Source organism: Giraffa tippelskirchi, chromosome 3 (genome assembly GCF_054371585.1).
Source record: "Giraffa tippelskirchi isolate mGirTip1 chromosome 3, T2T-mGirTip1v1.2.pri, whole genome shotgun sequence".
Classification (NCBI taxonomy): Eukaryota; Metazoa; Chordata; class Mammalia; order Artiodactyla; family Giraffidae; genus Giraffa; species Giraffa tippelskirchi.
In genome coordinates this window covers 142,934,057-142,956,249 of record NC_137277.1, presented here as the reverse complement: position 1 = coordinate 142,956,249, position 22,193 = coordinate 142,934,057, and the positions used below count along the sequence as shown (strand labels likewise).

Below are 22,193 nucleotides of genomic sequence, written 5' to 3'. Positions count from 1 at the left end.
CTTCACTGAATGAACCATCTTGATCAAACCTCCTCTGGAAGCAATTAAATAGAATGCCCTGACTAAAATATGGCCATTAAAATTAAATACACTACTTGGAATATGATATGAAAATGCAGATGAGAAGTAGGATTTATTTCCCCATGCATTTAGATAACAACTGGAAATCATGATGGATGAGTCACAGTTTCACAGCTAGTTTGTGGCTAGGCAAGAAATAGAATCACTCTTCCTGAATCCCAGTTCAGAGTTCTTTTCTAAGCCATATGTCCCAAGAGGATATACACAAAACACATACATACACAAACAAGAATATATCTGTAAAAAAACAGCATTAAAGTTCTATTATAAGAGTGGACTGTATATATTATGATGACAATGATTATCCACTGTTCTTGAAGATTTTTTTTTAATATTTGTAGCTAACTAAGAAACTGTAAAAATTTTCCAACTTGTTATTTTGTGAAGCTTTCTAAAAATGTCCTCTAGGATTTACTTAAACAGAATATACTGAAAACAATCAGCATCAATATCACAATCATGTTAATGAGATGTATTCAAGAAGAGCCTTAGAGACAGATGTGAACAGGAAGTATGTAAATCATAGTGAATGACAGTATCTTATTTTCTTGTGGGAAAAATTCTTTTAGATATTTGTCTTATTCTAATAAATGTAACCCGAAAGACAGTTCATGACATACAGGGGAAGTCTGAAAGACTATGCAGGACAAACAGTCCAAGTACCATCTCCAAAGTATTTTGTTACTTTAAATGAACCACCAAATCCTTCATTTCATTAATATTTTCTTCCTACAAAGCCCTCTGAATCTAAATTCTTACCTCTAGTACTTACTTACACCACTGGCAAGGCATTTCTGATAAAGAAATAAGTTGTGTGAAAACATTTTCATTAAAAGATATGTCAATAAAAGCCTCTAATACTTGAAAATATTACCTATGGAGACTAATTAGACTTGCTTCTATTTATACATTTTTGCATTTTTAGTAAGCATAAATTGGCCAATATTTTTCCAGACTATTTAAATTAACTAGATAAGAAGCAACACAAAATCAACTGAAACTTGACTCCTATATCTTGATTATAAATGCTAAAACAAATGTAATGACAAAAAAAAAAATGGCAAAGATCAGTTCTTCCTCTGAAGACAATCTATTCAATGATATTTAATACACACCAACACCATGATTAAGAAAAAACACAAGGCTTTCCCAAAAATAAAGGTTTTTGAGTTCTACCTTTCAGAAAACAAATAATTAAAAAATACTTACCCTTTGCTGTTTGTAGTGCTTAAACATTCTAATGCAATGTTCAATGATAAATAGTAAGTAAATGCCTCCTAGAGCAACAAGTCCTTTCAATACAGCATCATATTCTTCCAGAAACTTCTTAGATTCGTGACCATGAGAATGTCCATGCCCATGTGCATGTTGATGACTGTGATCATGTCCACCCTGAGACTATTAATGAGAATAAGAAAAGCTTCTAAACCAGTAATTAAAATGCTACTTTGTAAATATAATCTCCAGAAAAAAAAAAATCCCGTTACATCACTTGAATGTAAGTAGTGTTCCATTTAATTTTGTTATACTCAGTGGCCTGGAAAGTACTACACTTCATGGTAACTCTAAAACAAAGACCAAAAATTTCAAACAGGTATCGGGGTTAAGATATGAATACATCCTATAGTGACAGAGTCAATCCAGGAGTAAGAATAGAGGGAATAATGGGTCCTTTGTAAACTGAAGTAAACATGACCCAGATATAAGACTTATTATCTGTAAAACTAAAATAGACTAATTCACCATCAGGTAACCATTTCTAACTCCCTATAATCTAACTTTCTCTTAAGCTAATTTTTTTAAATTAATTTATTTTTTATTGAAGGATAATTGCTTTACAGAATTCTGCTGTTTTCTGTCAAACCTCAACATGAATCAGCCATAGGTATACATATACCTCCCCCTTTTGAAAATCCCTCGCATCTCCCTCCCCATTCCACCCCTCTAGGTTGATACAGAGCCCCTGTTTGAGTTTGCTGAGACATACAGCAAATTCCCGTTGACTATCTATTTTACATATGGTAATATAAGTTTTCATGTTACTCTTTTCATACATCTCACCTTCTCCCCTCTCCCGATGTCCATAAGTCTATTTTCTATGCCTGTTTCTCCACTGTTGCCCTGTAAATAAATTCTTCAGTACCATTTTTCTAGATTCCGTATATATGTGTTAGAATATGGTATTTATCTTTCTGTTTCTGACTCACTTCACTCTGTATAATAGGCTCTAGGTTCATCCACCTCATCAGAACTGACTCAAATGTGTTCCTTTTCATGGCTGAGTAATATTCCATTATGTATATATACCACTACTTCTTCAGCCATTCATCTGTTAATGAACATCTAGGCTGCTTCCATGTTCTAGCTATTGTAAATAGTGCTGTAGATAGAGACATGTATCCCATTGTTCATTGAAGCTAATTTTTATAATATTTTTCTTTTATAAATTATTTCAAAGAAGTGATGAGATGTTATGTCTGCATATACTGTTGAACATGAGCAAAAGTATATACTTAAACATGTGTTTAATTTTCTACATTTTAAATCTTTAGCAAAAATAAATGTGTGTACAGAAACAAAGCTCTTTTAAAACTGCAAAACGTGTAAGTTCTATCATATTAATCTTAGAGAATGTAAAAGAGAACTAGTCCTCAGTATTTTCCCTCCTTGTAACATTTATTTACATTCTTTTCTTATTTGCAAGTGGTCAACAGAAGAGGTTTCTAAACCTCTTAAAGAAGATAAGACCATTACAAAAGGTAATAGCTTCATTTAATTAACACTTCTTAAGAAAATAAATAAGTTAAATAGCACTTAAACATTGTTTGCACTTCAACTGTTGGCCCAGTTCTGAAGCAGACTGTTGCTATGCTTGGTGGCTGGGGAGAAAGGGCAGGCAAGGGGTTAAAATAAATGGGAAAATAAGTTATATATAACAAATCAACAGCAAAAAAATGCATATTCACAGTGTTAATTTTTTTAAAAGGCAAATGCCATACATTGTTCTAGACACTAGATCGGGAATTCTCAACCAGGAGTACAGAAGGGAAGAAGAGGTGTACACAACACACAAATACAATACTGTCTCCCAAATACTCCAGAAGGGAAGAGATGAGAACATAAATATTCAAATCTATAATTTTACATTCAGAAAAGAAAAAAGCTCTGTTGTTTTCAATAGATAGTAATACTGGTTCAAACACTCTTAACTGGTGATAAGCCTTTTAAAAGGTTGATAAGCAAGGAAATAGGAGTGTGGTTCATGTGCCTGTGCAAGTGCTCAGTCGCTCAGTCATGTCTGACTCCTAGCCCACCAGGCTCCTCTGTCCATGGGATTTTTCAGGCAAGAATACTGGAGGGAGTTGCCATTTCCTCCTCCAGGGGATCTTCCCTACCCAGGGATGGAACCCGTGCCTCTTGCGTCTTCTGCATGGCAGGTGGATTCTTTACCACTGCACCAGCTGAGAAACCCAGGAGTGTGGACTTACGATCATATCATTAGAAGTGTTCCCAAATGGAAGAACACAAGTGGTACACTAGGTGAAAAGATAAATGGCCCCATGTGTAAAGAGCTTAAACACCTAAAATCATTAACTGAAGATGTCTGCCTATTCCTGCTCAAATATGCCTGTGGAGCACTGGCTATGTGCACAATCATAAAATACCATATACATTTCTTCTAATGGCTTTCTTGAGAAACCACAAAGATAAAACACTCACTGATTACAAAATATTCACTTTCAGAACTTCTAATAGAGCATTTTTTAAATTTCAGCTTCACTGAGGTATAAGTGACATATGTAATTGTAAGAGAGTTAAAATGTGCACTGTGATGATCCGATATGCATATGTTGTGACAAGTGAAGATAAAACTGACATTATCAGTTTTTGTTATTTTAAAATCTAATAAATTCAATTTTAAAAATACTACTTAATTTAAAACTGTACAAATGAAAAAATACTTCATCCTATAAGCAATAAAACAACAGAAATATTAGATTAGTATGCTACAGCTTGCTAATAAAGGACCCTTTTAGCTGAAATACTTTTACTTCTTAAAAAGATTTAAAAGGTTTCTTACATGGGGCAGTAGATGAAGAAGGGCGTCTCCACTCATTGTTCCTACAGCTAGTGCAACAAGGAATGTAAGAAGGAATTTGAAGCATCCTTGGTTAATGATGGGAACCAAGATCACGCCTAGCAAGGAAAGCAGGCTAATGACAGTGATAGAAATTATACCACAAATCCACGCTGTAGGAAGAAAGTAATGATCAATATTAGTATGCCATTATCAACAAAAAAGCTTCAAAGAATAAACATAAGATAAATGAGTCATGGAAGACTGATTATCCTACCCAGACCATGTTTTTTAAGAAACTTTGTATTTTGGCACTACTGTGTTTAAAAACAAAACAACTATATTCAAGGTGGTTACCTTGAATACTTTTAAAAAAAGAATTAAACTCAGATCAAGTTAGAAATAGTATTTTCAGTGGTCCACCTTATTAGAAACAGAAGCTTAAAATGATTTAAGGCTGTGGTTCACTTACACTATTTAGATTTAAATAAAATTTTGTTAACGTCTAAAGGCACAATCACAGCAATAAAACTGTTTGCTTAGAGACTATAATTATAAAACTCTCCTGTGAGCATTAAAGAATCTAAGTATCCAACACACTATAATCTATGGAAATCTTTCTAATACAAAGTCTAAGAAACTTTTAAATATCAGCTCCAAAAAGAAATATACTCAGATGAGACCAAAAAAAAAAAGCCTTATTACTGGTTGCTTTATTGTATTTCATTTCTTATTTTTACAAAGGATAATTCAGTCCTATTTTCCTTGGTATCATCTTTCTTCCATACCCAGTTGCAAATTCCCTTTCCCCCAATTTAGTTTTCTGTACAATTTACTACTTTTAAAACTTCACTATATAGTTTTAAGTGGATCAGATCACAGGAGAAATGTTTTCATATGACTTGTAAAAAACAGGTGGAATTTTGTGCACATTTCTTTTTCTAGGTTATTCATAAGCAGGTATCACAAATTAATGCCAGTGGTTAGGGGAGTGAGGCATTTTCATTTAAAATGAGAGATTACCTTTTTTAATGGCCTAAAATAAAATAGAAATGTTTTAAACTTTGTTTAATACTTACAGAAAATTTCACTGAAGAGTGATACTTTTGAAAGGTTTAATCTAAAATGGTATTTTCCTAATCAAATCTAACAGGACTATAGATCTGCTGAAAGATTTTATGTCAAGTCTTATGATAAATGAATAAAGGAAAAATGCATTTCTTTATCAAGAAAACTTAAAAGTTTCAAAGACAAACAGAAATAAAGATAGATTTAAAAAAACACTTTAACTGACCTGCTAAATGCTAAACTATCAGTAAAACTGTGTTTATTCATTGGATATTTTAGTCACACTATCCAATAACCTTAACACTACAGCTAATTCTCGTTAGCTAAATTAGTTCTGAATAAAACAATAGGTCATCTGTTATTAATGGAAGCACTGTGATTTACCCTATATGTAACAGATAATTACTATGATATAAATACTGGGAAGCTAAAGGGAAGCTAAAGGGTGAAAAAAGATTGACACAGCCAGAGACTGAATACACTGGCTTCCATCCCTTTTAAGGATTTGGGGGCAATAAAGGAACAGAAATTCAATTCTCAAAGAATCAAGGTCAGGGAAAGATTCATTATAAAGCCAACATCTTGGTTAGTGGATCCAAAAAATAAGGAGATTTCTCCCAACTATGGTTGGGACTACCAGGCACAGGGAACTGGGGTTTAAAACAAACAAACAAAAAATAACCTGTCGTATAAAGAAAAATATAAAGTCAAACAAGGTTTAAAGACTGTCTTCATAATGATGACCAAGTTAAGTTACTTTATTTGTGTGTGTCCCATGTAAAGATTGGAACAATAAAGTCAATGAGTGGGTGAGCCTGGTTTGAGAAAAGAGACCGTAAGTATACATGAAGTCAAGGAAGGAATACAGTTACTGGTCAACTAAACCAAAAAAGGTTTGTCAAAACTACTGCAACTCTCTAGCTCCAATCAAACTACTGAGGGGAAAATAATTAAAAAGGGAGAGAACAAAAGATACAATAACTAAAAGGGAAACACCAAGGCTAATAATAAAAACATTAAACTTGAAGATAAAATGTCTTACATATTAATATACAACTCTCTCTTCCCAAATATATTTTTCCTTAGTTTGTCAATAATCCAATCTAGAGGCAATATATCTCAAAAAGAGCCAATCTAAAAGATACTTTAATCAAGAAATTATAAAGAAAAAGAGCACAGAATAAAGAGTCTATGAAGCCATAAATATTTTAAAATGTTCTGTGATAATTTACAATCTCAAATGTCTTTTGGTCAATTAGTCAAAACTCAAGTTACCAAATAAATCAAAATCGAATTCAGTGAAAATCAATTGCCAGTATGCTAACAGGTGAGCTAAATACATTGTAGTGTAAGTCGCTTAGTTGCATCTGACTCTGAGACCCCATGAACTGTAGCCTGCGATGCTCCTCTGTCAATGGAACTCTCCAGACAAGAATACTGGAGTGGGTTGCCATTTCTTTCTCCAGGGGACAGGGATCAACCCAGGTCTCTTGCCCTACAGGCAGATTCTTTACCGTCTGAACCACCAGGGAAGACCAAATACATTAAAACTGAAGACCAATCACTAGCAGATTGATACACATATAAATTAGACAAGTGTTTACACATGTAATTAAAGGAGAGTCTCTGTGTTAAAGGGAATACAAGTTCATATGTACACAAATGGGTATATGTCACATATTACACAATCCCAGGTACAATTTCTCACTTATCAGTGCTGCTAAGTATATCTCTTTCTCATCCACCTTAGAAAGCAAATCTGTAAACTAAAATAAATGTCTGAAAGAGAGCAGCTCATTTAATGATCAGAAAATCACTGGTATTTGTGCTGACATCTCAAACTCAGAGAATACAAAAAAAACATAATCCCACAAAAGCAAAAGCCTTACATGAATCAATCCCAGGTCACAGCATTGCCCAACTTCCAAGAAGAAACTCAGATACATGCATGCCTGTATTCATTAGAGCATTATTCACAATAGGCAAGCATACATTGATGAATGAATGGATTAACAAAATGTAGTGTATATATGCCATGGAATATTACTCAACCATAAAAAGGAATGAAGTTCTGATACATGCTATAACATAGATGAACCTTAAAAACGTTATGCTTAGGGTTTCTCTGGTGGCTCAATGGTTAAGAGTCTGCCTGCCAATGCAAGAGATGCGGGGTAGATCCTGGATCCAGGAGGATCCCACATGCCACAGAACAACTAAGCCTGTGCACCACAACTATTGAGCCTGTGCTCCAGAGACCAGAAGCCAAAACTACTGAGTCCAAGTGCCACAGCTACTGAAGCCCGAGTGCCCTAGAGTCCGTGCTCCACAGCAAGAGAAGCCACTGCAATGAGAAGCCTGTGCACCGCAACTAGAGAGTAGCTCCCACTCACCACAGCTAAGAAAAGCTCAAACAGCAGTGAAGATCCAGCAAAGCCAAAATAAATAAATAAATTTATAAAAACTAAAATAAAACTAAACAATTTTCTACATTAGGAAAAAAAAACATTATGTTGAGTATTTCACAATAAAGCAGACAAAAAGACAAACACTGTATGATTCCACTTAAATGAACTATCTAGAACAGTCAAATTCAGAGACAAAAGAAGATTAGACGTTACCGGGGGCTGAGGTTAAGGGGGAAATGAATTATTGCTTATTGATTACATAGCTTCTGTCTGAAAGTGAAAGTTGCTCAGTCATGTCCAACTCTTTCCAACCCCATGGACTATACAGTTCATGGAATTCTCCAGGCCAGAATACTCGAGTGGGTAGCCATTCTCTTCCCCAAGGGATCTTCCCAACCTAGGGATCGAACCCAGGTCTCCCGCATTGCAGGCATATTCTTTACCAGCTGAGCCACCAGGGAAGCCCAGCTTCTATCTGGGGTGGTGGTTAAAACAAAAAGTTGTAAAAATAGTATGATGGTTGCACAACATTGTGAATGTAATAAATGCACAATGGTTAAGACAGCAAATCTGATGTTATATATATTTTAGCATAATACAAAATAGTTAAATAGTTAGCTAAAATGGCAAAGTCAAAACTAAACCCAAAGTCCCCTCTTAATCCATTGCTATTTCCAGTAAATCATAGCATTTTCAGAGAATTCTTGGCCAAGTGACTTATTTATCACTTTTGTCTCTCCCGGAGACATATAAAAGGGGAGACAGCTTCATATAAAAGGATTTACAAGAAAAATAAGTATAATTAAATATGAAAATAAGAAGAAATACTTTATTAATCCAAATGGCAATCATTCTTTCAAAATTTGAGCTAATTAGGACAGAGGAAGAGGGACAAAAGATTACTACCAAACTTGTAGCTACACAAGATTTTAAGAATATATGCCATTGAAAATACATGTAAGCGTAAAGCTAATTAATTTCACATATCTGTAATCCATCTAACACAAAGTATTACTTATTTTTGCCAGTGCCAAGAGATAAAAGTTAGAGCCAAATTTCCTATTTCAGATAAATCAGAATTTTTTTAGTTATTTTCTATAGATTACAACTATTCCACCACAACTGTTTCATTAGCAAAATAGCCCTATTATCCCATAAGTTTATGTTATCATATGTGTTTTCTTATGCTGATTTCTTATTAATTTCAAATAATAATTTTAGCTCCCTAGCACTAAAACTTTAAGAGGTAGTCATTCTCCTAACAAGTTATAAACATTCTTCAAGGAAAATTACTATTTCTTTGACCTATGAGTAATAAAGTTGTTCCGAATTTACTGTCCTTGAAATACTTTCCCACGCTATTGAAGTACATACTTATTTTCAGAATTAATAACATATACATTTAAAGCTCAAATATCATAATTTCCCAGGTGTAAAAAAAGCCAATAAAATTGTTTTGATTTCCAACCAAATTATTTAAAAATCATAATTTGTTTGGTATACAGCAAAAGAAACCCAAAATAACAATAAATGACAAACAATGAAAGGAATCTTATAAAATTTATACCAACCTAACACTATGCAAACTATTAAGTACAACTAGCAAATGTTTTCTTTATTTGTACCCAGGATACCATATGCAATAAAAAACACTAAATGTCTGAAACAAGCTTCACTTATTCTGCAAATTAGGTTGCTTAAAATGTTAAAGGTCTTCAAGCTTAGTTATTCACCAACTCCCTTTCTCATTATCGAGAGAGAAAATGCATTCTTTTAAAAAGAAGCGCTCATCTGTGGAAACTTTCTAATTAACTTGGTTCAAAGCATGTGCAAGATGGCAGTCTTCTACACTGTTTCAGCATTTTAATTGGTGGAAAATGCTTAGCAGCCTGTTCACAACCCCCCTTTGGTAATTAAGCTAGGGTCAACTCTATGACTAAATGAGCCAATCTTGAGAAACAAATGATTTCTAACATACACAGTATATAGCATATTTGGTTTACAGCAGTCTTTGAACAGTTAATGAGGTAGTAGCTGTGTCACTATGGGAGATTTATACAGAACAAGTTAACCTTCTTAAATGGTGCAGCAGTCATTAAAAATAATTACTAGCAGGGCATTCTAACAATTATTAACATCTATAAGGACATAATTAATTCAAGTTTCATTTCTGACAATGCTAATAACCACATGCAAACAACTAATCAATATTCACTATTAGTAATGTACATGTTTTCAAAGCAAGCACACTTTTCTCTAAGGCTTTTTAGATTGAATAAAGTGCAATTTTCAATATTACTGTACTCAACCATCTGTCAACAGTTTTGTTAAAATATATAGATTGCATCAATACTATGACATAGACAACTCTAAGTCATAACCCACAGCTATTGTGAAAATAAATAACTAGAGGTTTTAAAGAAACTGTAGAAATAGAAAAGTTTTAACTCTAGATGCCTCAATCTTTTCAGCCTCTGTAAAGAACAAATGCATTTTATTTTTAATTAAGATAAAGAACAGATGCATTTTATTTTTAATAAAGATAAATAATCTTAGATCTAGCACACACTTTTACTCCTGCCAGTGAGAATTTATAAGTGCCTGAGAGAGACACTGGCTCTCAAGGTGTTTAGTTATCTACAAAGATCAATGAGCATGAAGCCAAAAAGGGGATATATTTTGTCTATCCAAAGATCATTATTTAAGTCTAGTGTGTGGATGGATTCACTTTCTCTGCCCTTTCAGATCTTATCAGACTGAACCCAGCTTGTCTACTAGAAGATTATTCTTAGATTTTTTTTTTTAATGACTAATCTATACTTAGATTATTACTTACATCAATATTTACCTGTACCACTTTCCCATCTACATCTGCTTTATCTGTCAAAACACTAAACTCTCCTTATCTCCCTGTCACTTACATTGCAGCAAAGCACACTTAAGAGCCTTTTCAGCAGGAAGCAGCATAGCACAGGGAAAGTGCACAGTGGTTACATCACAGGCTTTAGATGGAGAATACTCTAGTTCCTATCACAGCTCTGTTTATGTGATTTGGGCCTGTTACTTAACTTCTCAAACCTCCTTTCCTCAGTAAAGAGAAGTAAAGAAAAATGTCTAGCTCATGGGAATAACAAAGTAAACTCTTGTAAAAGTGGTGTTTAAAATAGCACAAGGTAATAAGGTTCCAATAAATATAGGCTATTATGATTAATTTATCCATTCTGAGGTTGTTATTTGCCTATTGCAAAGAAATTAACCAAGAATAGGTAGGAACCTAAGAGACTTAGTTATGTATTGAGAGCATTTCTTTTATGTGTAACTCTTTTAAGCATTAAGGAATGTCTCTATCTCAAACAGAACTCTTATACTAGAATGCGATACTCATAAACATGTCTACCTTACTGCTCTACTGCTCTACACTATGGAAACTTTTTTAATGCTGCCCTTTCAATCTTTTATCTATTTTATAAAAATTCTGTTTTTTCAGCTCATATTCATACACATAAATTTAGTCACTTTAATTACTATTCAATTGGTACAGAGTCTGCCTATGATGCAGAAGACCCCAGTTCAATTCCTAGGTCAGGAAGATCTGCTGCAGAAGGGATAGGCTCCCCACTCCAGTATTCCTGGGCTTCCCTGCTGCCTCAGCTGGTAAAGAATCTGCCTGCAATGTGGGAGACCTCAGTTTGATCCAAGGTTGGGAAGATCCCCTGGAGAAGGGAAAGGCTACCCACTCCAGTATTCTGGCCTGGAGAATTCCATGGACTATATAGTCCATTGGGTTGCAAAGACTCGGACATGACTGAGTGACTTTCATTTCAATACCACTATATCTTAGGCATTTCAACCAGAAGTGCATTCAACATGATTTTGCACATATGAAGTTCATGAAATACTACTCATTCTTAGAACACTGTATTATCAACGTACACTAGGCTGACTTACAAGTGTTCTTTCTAGGTTAGAAACAAAAGCTTATAGACTAATATTAAGCAATTTATTCATTCAATCAATATATGAGTGTTTACTTTTTGTCCAAAGTATCTTTTATCTTAGGCACTAGTGATGCTCAGATGAAAGACCCAGTCACTCCCTTTAAGTAACTAAAGGCAAACAAAAAGATAACTAATCCAATTATTAAGATCCCTGAACTCTGTACCATGATGGCAATATCTGGAGGGTGTCAAGCTAGGGGACTTAATTAAACCTAGTGTAATCAGTTAAGTTATTCCAGGGAGACCAATCATTGAGGAATCACAGTGGTCAGCCAAATAGAGAGGCTTACAAAGTAAAAAGGCAGAGAAGAATCAAGGAAAACCAGCATAATCTATTATCATAGGTTTGTTAAAAAATTAGAGGTAAGAGGGAAGAAATGAATGGTGGAAAATAGAGATGTGACTGTAGGTAGACATGGATCATATTCTGAAAAGCATGATTGGGGGGTAAAAACAAACAAAGAAACTTTGAACAACATAGCATAATGCAGTATTCTAAAATAAATGAGGAAAAATATACCTGGCACATCGCATCAAATCCATGTCCTCATAGCTACTACTACTTACAATATCAAAAAGTGTAAAGAAAAATACTAGAGATCTAATGAAAAATGTTAAGTAGCATTAACAATATATGGCAAAACTCACAAAGGGGATATCAGAATTACCTAAATTTGGAAAATAGCACAGTGATTAACTTCAGACTTGGTGGGTTTTATCATTTATTAGGTCTGGGAACTGTGGGCAAGTTACTAACTTTTCTATACCTTACTTATTACCCATAAAAACAAGAATCATATAATAGCTTCCTCAAATAATTCAATTAGTATTAAAATTTAGTGAAGAAAAGTATGTAAAACACTTTGCACATATGAATACCAAAATGATTAAGCTTCCCAGAACTGAATTCTACCACTATTACTCACTAGTTTTGAGACCTGGAAAATTTTTTAGGGTAACATTCTCTGCTTCATAGGACTGTTACGAGGAAATGAACTGAGTATAGAACAGTGCCTACAATACATGTTTGTAAATAAATAAAAGTCCATGTATTAAATAAATATTGGCTATCATTGAAAAGAAAAATCTATGTCACAGTGTCCAAATAAATCTAGCTTAATTGCTAAGCATGATCTATGAGGGGAACAGAAACACAGGTAGGGAAAGTTATGGAGTTATTTCAACAATTCAGTAAAGAACCAAGGAGGATATGAACTAAAGTTATGACTGAGTGGAGAGAACTGGAAAATACTTAAGACTCAACTGGACTTGACAACTGATTATGTAAGGGAAAATAGGAGATGAAAAAAGAAACCATAGATAGAGGAAAAACATCAAAGATTTTCAGAAAAAGAATAAATTGGAATGACATTTGGGATTCAATAAGAGGTAAAAATTTCCTATGGAATATAAGTTTCAGAAGGAGGCACCTGTAAACATCAAGGTGGAGCAATCTAATCAACTGGATATGATGAAAAAGTACAAAGAGAGAAGTTTAAAAATAGTTTTGATTTTACCCATTTGGTTTTAAGTGCCCATGATGAAGTTCATGTGCCAATCACTGGTATTCTGAGACATTCCCAGAGTTTAACCACACTAGCTTCCCTTTTCATGTCCTTGAAAATTTTGTAATCTTGGCTTTTCACTAGAGTACCTCATCTTGCTAAATATTAATTATATCATAACAGTCCTCTTATTAACATCTGCCCATAAAGAAGAATCTATTTATGAAAAACCTGCATTTCCTTTCCAATCTATTAGTTCTCTGTCCACAACAAAATGTTCCTATATAATGCCAGAAGAGATGAGTAAACTATGTTATGCCTGTCTTCCTCCAATCTTTTCTAAACACACATACTTAAACATGATTAAAATATACTGAAAGACACAAAAATAAGGCAGTCATTTGGAATTGCTATCTGATTCCAACTATATTTAAAAAAAAAAAGTACAGAGACTCTTTTGAGGAGAAAGAACTTAAATCTTTCTTACCTGATGCCCCTATATTTGCCTTATCTTCAGGAACCTGATTTTTATCCTTATTTAAATCTTCAACTAAAAGTTTGTCAAAATGCTCAATACAAAGTCGGCTGTCAATCTGATATAACAAAGCAGGGCAAAGGTATGTAAATAGATCAGATGAGATTGGAGAGTTGGCACGATGACCATGGTATTTTAACAACTGAGTGACGTTCAAACACTGCAAGAAAATTGATAAAACAAATTAAGAGTACTTTAAGAAGATCAGGCAGAAAAAGTACTATATAGTAAAATATATTCTAATTTTAAAATAATCTGCAATATATAAATATCTACTACAAAGAATGATTTTTAATAGGAATTTATGATAGGAAAGAATTGAACGTGATTACCCAAAACTTTTTATGGATTTTAACCATTTTCCACTGTAACATATAAAAGATAATGACTTACTGCCATTAATAAGAATGATTTAGAACTATATTCCCAAGATCCTGAAGAAGTCAAGAAAAAAAATCACTTTCCTAGTCAAACTGCAATCATCAGTTGCTCAAGATTCTTATTTGGTGAAACTGTTAAATAGACTTAAGAGTACTTTAATAACTTTATATTAAAATATAAAAGGATACAGACATTTTTACTACCTAAGGTACCCCAGAATAATATTGTATAGTGAAATCCTATCCCAGTGCTAAAACTGGAAGATTAAAAAACGCAGCTTTATCCACTAGAACTTTTTAAGTACAAAGTATAACAAAACTAAGAAGAAAACAAATAACAAAAAAAACCTGGACCCATCACTATACAAATATCTAAAACTAAGGCAACAGAGTATCTCTTTTCCACATATATGCACTCTGGTTGCATGCTTGCTTATTGTATCTATAATGCAAAAACACAAAATCAAAACATACAAAGAAATGATTTTTCTCAGGTCAAGTCTTTACAGGAGATACTACTACCCTATCTAATGCATAGACCATTTCCAGAAATCTTGAAAAAAATCCCCATTATGCATCAGGCCTATGAGGATACAAAATAATAAGACTGATGATCCAGATCCCACAAGTAGAATCCAAGGAGTAAACACTAATGTTTAGTTATGATAATGTCTAGTTATTATCAACAAGAGACTCTAGGATATTACCCATAGTAATAAATTAACAAGTTCTTTAACAGTACACTAAGATTTTAAAATTTGCTGAAAACCAAATATCTAGTGATTTGTCTAGTAAAGAAACAAAGATATTTACTTAGATGTAAAACACATTTCAGTAATAAGAGACCAAAGCAAAGGTTGAGGTTATTTTCCACAATAGATGCTGCTGCTTTTTATATATCTGAACAATAATAAATTCAACAGCTTTTCCTTAACTTTAATGAGAGCTAAATATAAGAATAAGGGTATTGATACACTTTCAATGAAACAAAAATGTTTTTAAGGTGAATAGCTGTTTAAAAATCAAGAAGTAACAAACTGAATGTGGAAGTATTCAAAGGAGAACAAAAATTTAGAAAAACAGAACCATCCTATTGCTATTGGCATTTCTCATTATATCTTTTTGCATTCACTGTTCATCTGTCAAAAGCAGGAGAAAAGACTAACATGAGCATGCAGGTCCTGTGATAAAGTGACAGAGAAAACAAACCTACCACATGTGCAAAATACCTGACTTTGAAGCTAGATCAGTGACTGGGAGTAACTCTGTAGTTAATTCAATAAGTTAATTATTATGAAAACGAAACTGTCTAAACAAAAAAGGACTTCAATTTTCAAGCACCTAGAAACCAGTTAACAGTAACAACACATAAGCTAACTTGGAGAGTCAAAGCAAGTCTTAAGCAAGAGAGTAAAACAAGGAATAAAAGAAATATATTTTCTGACAAGCTTTAAACATTTAGAATTGAAGGAACCCAAATTTGAGAACAATGCCAAGTAAAAATGCAGATAAAAATCTTTAATCTGACTTTTATCCCTTAATGTATTTTATTACTGGAAACAAGTTTGAATATGGTTATCTATTCCTCTGTTACTTTTCTTTTTCCCTAAGAGTACTTCAGAATCATCTGAGAATTACAGAGCAACTACCTTATTCTGCTTACCTCATGTTGACGATCATCTTCATTATGATCTTTGTGACTAGCAGCTGAATAAATTGCACTTTTTTTAACATGTGGTGCTTCTCGCTTTCTAGTATGTCGAAGTTCACCTTCAAGATCAGGATCAAGATCTTGGTGTCCATGACCAGGATCATGACCATTATGTTCTGGAAGACGTACATGAGAATGACCTGGGTTATGTACACGATCAGGTTTGTGGACCCGATTATGTTCATACTGTTCACCCTGATCATGGTTAGAGGGAAAACCTGGTGTAATAACCCCAGAATTTTCATTACTTTTCTTCTCTTTTCTCTTCCTCTTTCCTTTTGGTAGCTTACTTTCAGATTGCTCCTGTGTTTTATTGGTCTCTGTTGAAGGTTCATGGCTAGGCTCCCCATGCTCACTGTGAGTAATGGAATCATTAGGAAAATGGCGAGTAGTGTTATGATCAAGATGATGACGCAAACAGTGGTGATGACATAAGCGATGACTGTGGTCATGCATATGTTTATCATCAGATTTGACAGACACTTCAATTGTCTCTTTCTCTGGATCACACTTACGGTTTCTTTTTGCTGATACACTGGTCACAGTTTGATTTTCTAAATTTAAGTGATTATGGGAATGCTGGTGGTTATGTGAGTGAAAATGCTTTCCCTCTTGAACTGCCAAAATATCTAAGTGAGAAACATGATCGTGGCCAAGATCCTCGTGATTAATCTCAACTACTTTTATCTCTCCAAGGCCCAAGTTTGTTAAAAGTTTCTCCAGACCAAAAAAGGATAATCTTCCATTTTCACCATAACGGTCAAAAAGTTTTTCAATGTAATATTTTTTTTCATTTTCAGCATCCAGCACTGAAAATTCGCTTGACTCTGATTCTGTCATTCCACGATGGTGTCTGTGATGCTCTTCAGAACCATGGTCATGTTCTTCATGGCAATGGTTGCAATGATGGAAAATAAATGTCAGCAAACAAATGAGGCAAAATTTTGTGTGCATATGTACCTTCATTTCTATTTTTCCTAAAGGTAAAGAAAAACAAGCATTAGTTTGTACTTATGCAGATTAAAAATAAACAAAACTTTTCAGCAGTTGCCAATTTACTAGTCAAATGTTTTACCTCATTTCTTTCATGATTATGAATTGTCCTTTCCTTCTTCAATTCCCTATAAAAATAGCCCCTTTTAATTTATCAGAGTATTGTATAGCCCTTCAAATTAATACAAGTTTGCTTAAAACTTACTTGCAAGATTACTGACTCCCTTTTAAGCACAATACTTTATAGTCTATGTATGTTTATACAGGAAATGTTGGCTTCCATCCTATCTGGTCCTTTACAAAAAAGTTTATTGGTTTCTGTTCTTGAGATCCTGACCAGTACAATAATGCAGTAAGATGAAATACAATAAAAAATGTATAACAATTGGAAATGAAACTGTCATTATTCACAAATGGCAGGACTGGATATGCAGAAAGTCCAAAAGAAACTGTAAGAATTAATAAGTTAATTTAGTACAATTGCTAGATCTAAGGACAATTAACTGTATTTCTTCACACCAGCAATAATTAGAATATGAAATTAGAAAGTTTATAATTTATAGCAGCAAATAGCTAGAAATAAATCTAACAAAAGATGTGTAAGACTTTTTCATAAAAAAGGGATAACTATTACTGAGAGAAGTGAAGGACCTAAATATATGGATGGCTTTATCATGTTCAAAATTGGATGTTATAGAGATCCAATGTAATGCCCAACTAAAATTCCAAGTTATTTTATGAAAACTGATGAGGTATTTTTTTCATTTTTATTTATTTATTTATTTTTGGTTGCCCTAGATCTTCATAGCTGTGCATGAGCTTTCTCTAGCTGTGGTGTGCATGCTTCTCACGGCAGTGGCTTCTTCTGTTGCAGAGCAGAGGCTCAATAGTTGTGATGCATCCGCTTAGCTGCTCTGTGGCATGTGGGATCTTCCTGGACGGGTATCGAACCCATGCTTCCTGCATTGGCAGGCAGATTCTTTACTACTGAGACACCAGGGAAGCCCACTGATGAGGTATCTTTAATGTTTATATGGAAACAGAAGGGGCCAAAGAACAAGACACTGTCCACCAGTTACTAAAGACAGTGTGGGTATTTGGTGTAAGAACAAATAAATAATGTAGTATGAAAACAGAAAAATTCTCTTTTCCTTGGAGTTTAGTCAACTAGATGTCCACACAGAAGAAGAAAATTTGACTCCTACCTCACACCATATGTAAACATCAATTATAGATGGATTGTAAATGTAAATCTAAAACAGTAAATTTTAGAGTAATAAAGGGTCCAAAACTGTACTGCCCAATATGGTATGTTAAAAGAATTACAAGAAGCACCTTGGCCTCAGGCTTAGTTTGCCCTTAAGCAGACAAAACTAGTATTTTAAAATTAGTTTTATATAGTGATATCATTAGTTAACACAATGTAGCTTTTTACAAATATCCATAAATACTTTAAATTGGGTTATCATGTAATCATATTACATACCTTACAACAAGACCCGTAAGTGGCAAGTTAATTTCACATAGTCCAAAACTTTAGCAGACTGTCATTGAATTGAGTGCTATTCATTATTTTGGGGGGCTTCCCTGGTGGCTCAGAGGGTAAAGCGTCTGCCTGCAACGCGGGAGACCCAGGTTCGATCCCTAGGTAGGGAAGATCCCCTGGAGAAGGAAATGGCAACCCACTCCAGTACTCTTGCCTGGAAAATCCCATGGGTGGAGGAGCCAGGTAGGCTACGGTCCACGGGGTCGCAAAGAGTCGGACACGACTGAGCGACTTCACTTCACTTCACTTCACTTCATTATTTTTGGAGGTAGCCACATGCAGCTACTTAAATTTAAACTAACAAGTTAACTACAGGACTTCCTTGGTGGTACATTGGATAAGAATCCATCTGCCAATGGGTTCAATCTCTGGTCCAAGAGAATTCCACATGCTGAGGAGAAACTAAGCCCGTGCGCCACCAACTACTCAGCCCGTGTGATCTAGAACCCATGAGTCACAACTACTGAGCCCACATGCTGGAACTACTGAAGCCTATGCTTCTAGAGCCTGTGCTCCACAAGAGAACCCAAGACAATGAGAATCCTGTGTACTGCAACTAGAGAGTAACCCCTGCTCTCTGCAACTACAGAAAAGTCCAAGCACAGCAATTAAGATTTAGTGCAACCAAAAATAAAAATTAATTAACTTAAAATAAACAGCTTCTTGGGAGATCCCTGGCAGTCCAGTGGTTACAACGTGGTGCATTTGCTGCAGTGGCCAATGTTCAATCCTTGATTGGAAAATTAAGAACCCATAAATTACATGGCGCAGCCCCCCAAAAAATAAAATAAAATCTGCTTCTCAGTCATGCAGGTACATTTTAAATATTCAACACTCATACATGGCTCATGGCTCTCACACTAAACAGGATAAAAACACAAATCATGTCCATCATCACAGAAAGTTCTCCTAGAGAGCATATTTCCAGAATATGGAAGTGAGTCATTCAAGCAATTTTAAACTTTTCTACAATAAACAGGTCAGTCATTTTCATCCCATATTTTATTTAACCCACCAAATCTAAAATATTATCATTTCAACATGAAACCAATACAAAATTTACTAATGAAATTTATAAGTTTTTAATACCATGCCTTTGAAACCTGGCATTTATTTTATACTTCAGATCAGTTGCTCAGTTATGTCCAACTCTTTGAGACCCCACGGACTGCAGCACACCAGGCTTCCCTGGGTAGCCATCACCAACTCCTGGAGCTTGCTCAAATTCATGTCCATCGAGGCAGTGATGGTTATCAAATCCTCTGTCATCCGCTTCTCTTCCTGCCTTCAATATTTCCCAGCATCAGGGTCTTTTCTAATGAGTCAGCTCTTCCCATTAGGTGGCCAGAATATTGGAGTTTCAGCTTAAGCATCAGTTCTTCCAATGAATATTCAGGACTGATTTCCTTGAGGATTGACTGGTTTGATCACCTTGCAGTCCAAGAGACTCTCAAGAGTCTTCCCCAACACACAGTCCAAAACCATCAATTTCTCAGCACTCAGCTTATTTTACAATCCAACTTTCACATCCATACACGACTAATGGAAAAACCATAGTTTTAACTAGATAGACCTTTGTCAGCAAAGTAATGTCTCTGCTTTTTAATATGCTGTCTAGGTTGGTCATAGCTTTTCTTCCAAGGAGCAAGTGTCTTAATTTCATGGCTGCAGTCACCATCTGCAGTGATTTTGGAGCCCAAGAAAATAAAGCCTCTCACTGTTTCCATTGTTTCCCCATCTATTTGCTATGAAGTGATGGGACCTGATGCGACGATCAAAGTTTTCTGAATGTTGAGTTTTAAGCCAACTTCTTCACTCCCCTTTCACTTTCATCAAGAGGTTCTTTAGTTCTTCTTCACTTTCTGCCATAACGGTGGTGTCATCTGCATATCTGAGGTTACCGATATTTCTCCCTGCAATCTTGATTCCAGGTTGTGTTTCATCCAGCCCAGCCTTTCACATGATGTACTCTGCATGTAAGTTAAATAAGCAGGGTGACAATATACATCCTTGACATACTCCTTTCCAGATTTGGATCCAATCTGTTATTCCATGTCCCATTCTAACTGTTGCTTCTTGATCTCCCTACAGATTTCTCAGGAGGAAGGTAAGGTGGTCTGGTATTTCCATCTCTTGAAGAATTTTCCACAGTTTGTTGTGATCCACAGAGTCAAAGGCTTTGGCATAATCAATAAAGCAGAAGCAGATGTTTTACTGGAACTCTCTTGCTTTTTCGATGATCCAGCGGATGTTGGCCATTTGATCTCTGGTTCCTCTACCTTTTCTAAATCCAGCTGGAACATCTGGAAGTTCACAGTTCATGTACTGTTGAAGCCTGCCTGGAGAATTTTGAGCATTTCTGTGCTAGCATGTGAGATGAGTGCAATTGTGCAGTAGTTTGCACATTCTTTGGCACTGCCTTTCTTTGGGACTGGAATGAAAACAGACCTTTTCCAGTCCTGTGGCCACTGCTAAGTTTTCCAAATTTGCTGGCATATTGACTGCAGCACTTTCACACCACCATCGTTTAGAATTTGAAATAGCTCAACTGGAATTCCATCACCTCCATTAGCTTTGCTCATGATGATGCTTCCTAAGGCCCACTTGATCTCTGCTGCTGCTGCTAAGTCGCTTCAGTCGTGTCTGACTCTGTGTGACCCCATAGACAGCAGCCCACCAGGCTCCCGTCCCTGGGATTTTCCAGGCAAGAACACTGGAGTGGGTTGCCATTTCCTTCTCCAATGCATGAAAGTAAAAAGTGAAAGTGAAGACGCTCAGTCACGTCTGACTCTTAGAGACCCCATGGACCGCAGTCTACCAGGCTCCTCCATCCATGGGATTGTCCAAGCAAGAGTACTGGAGTGGGTTGCCACTGCCTTCTCCACCACGTGACCTCACATTCCAGGATATCTGGCTCTAGGTGAGTGATCACACTGCCGTGTTATCTGGGTCATGAAGATTTATTTTCTGTAGTTCTTCTGTGTATTCTTGCCACCTCTGCTTAATATCTTCTGCTTCTGTTAGGTCCATACCTTTTCTGTCCTTTCTCGTGCCCATCTTTGCATGAAATGTTCCCTTGGTAGCTCTAATTTTCTTGAAGAGATCTCTAGTCTTTCCCATTCTATTGTTTTCCTCTATTTCTCTGCATTGATAACTGAGGGAGGCTTTCTTATCTCTCCTTGCTATTCTTTGGAACTCTGCATTCAGATGGGTATATCTTTCCTTTTCTCCTTTGCCTTTTAGTTCTCTTCTTTTCACAGCTATTTATAAGGCCTCCTTGGACAACCATTTTGCCATTTTCCATTTCTTTTTCTTGGGGATGGTCTTGATCACTGCCTCCTGTACAATGTCACGAATACACCCATAGTTCTTCACACACTCTATCAGACCTAACAACCCCTTGAATCTATTTGTCACTTCCACTGTATAATCGTAAGGGATCTGATTTAGCTCATACCTGAATGGTCTAGTGGTTTTCTCTATTTTCTGCAATTTAAGTCTGAATTTGACAATAAGGAGTTCATGATCTGAGCCACAGTCAGCTCCTGGTCTTGTTTCTGCTGACTGTATAGAACGTCTACATCTTTGGCTGCAAAGAAGAGAATCAATCTGATTTTGGTATTCACCATCTGGTGATGTCCATGTGTACAGTTGTCTCTTGTGTTGTTGGCAGAGGGTGTTTTCTATGACCAGTGCATTCTCTTGGCAAAACTCTGTTAGCCTTTGCCCTGCTTCATTTTGAACTCCAAGGCGAAATCTGCCTGTTACTCCAGTCATCTTTTGACTTCCTTCTTACTTTTGCATTCCAGTCCCCTATAATGAAAAAGACATCTTTTTTGTGTGTTAGCTCTTGAAGGTCTTGTAGGTCTTCATAGGACCGTTCAGCTTCT

The 22,193-nt window shown here is 35.3% G+C and overlaps 1 protein-coding gene across 12 annotated transcripts in view; it reads right to left on the bottom strand.

Annotated features, from left to right (window-relative positions):
• Positions 1-22,193, bottom strand: part of SLC39A10 (solute carrier family 39 member 10) — a 109,482-nt gene that overhangs the window by 24,440 nt on the left and 62,849 nt on the right. For 11 of the 12 annotated variants that reach the window (XM_081581435.1, XM_081581432.1, XM_081581441.1 and 8 more), the window contains 4 exons: positions 15,717-16,741; positions 13,626-13,833; positions 4,163-4,332; positions 1,291-1,479 (listed from right to left, as the gene is read on the bottom strand). In XM_081581435.1, coding sequence (XP_081437561.1) covers positions 1,291-1,479; positions 4,163-4,332; positions 13,626-13,833; positions 15,717-16,730 — 1,581 coding nt within the window. In that variant the 5' untranslated portion in view covers positions 16,731-16,741. Of the gene's footprint in view, positions 1-1,290; positions 1,480-4,162; positions 4,333-13,625; positions 13,834-15,716; positions 16,742-16,839; positions 16,886-22,193 lie in introns of those variants that run through there. The other variant, XM_081581436.1, reaches the window with a different exon arrangement.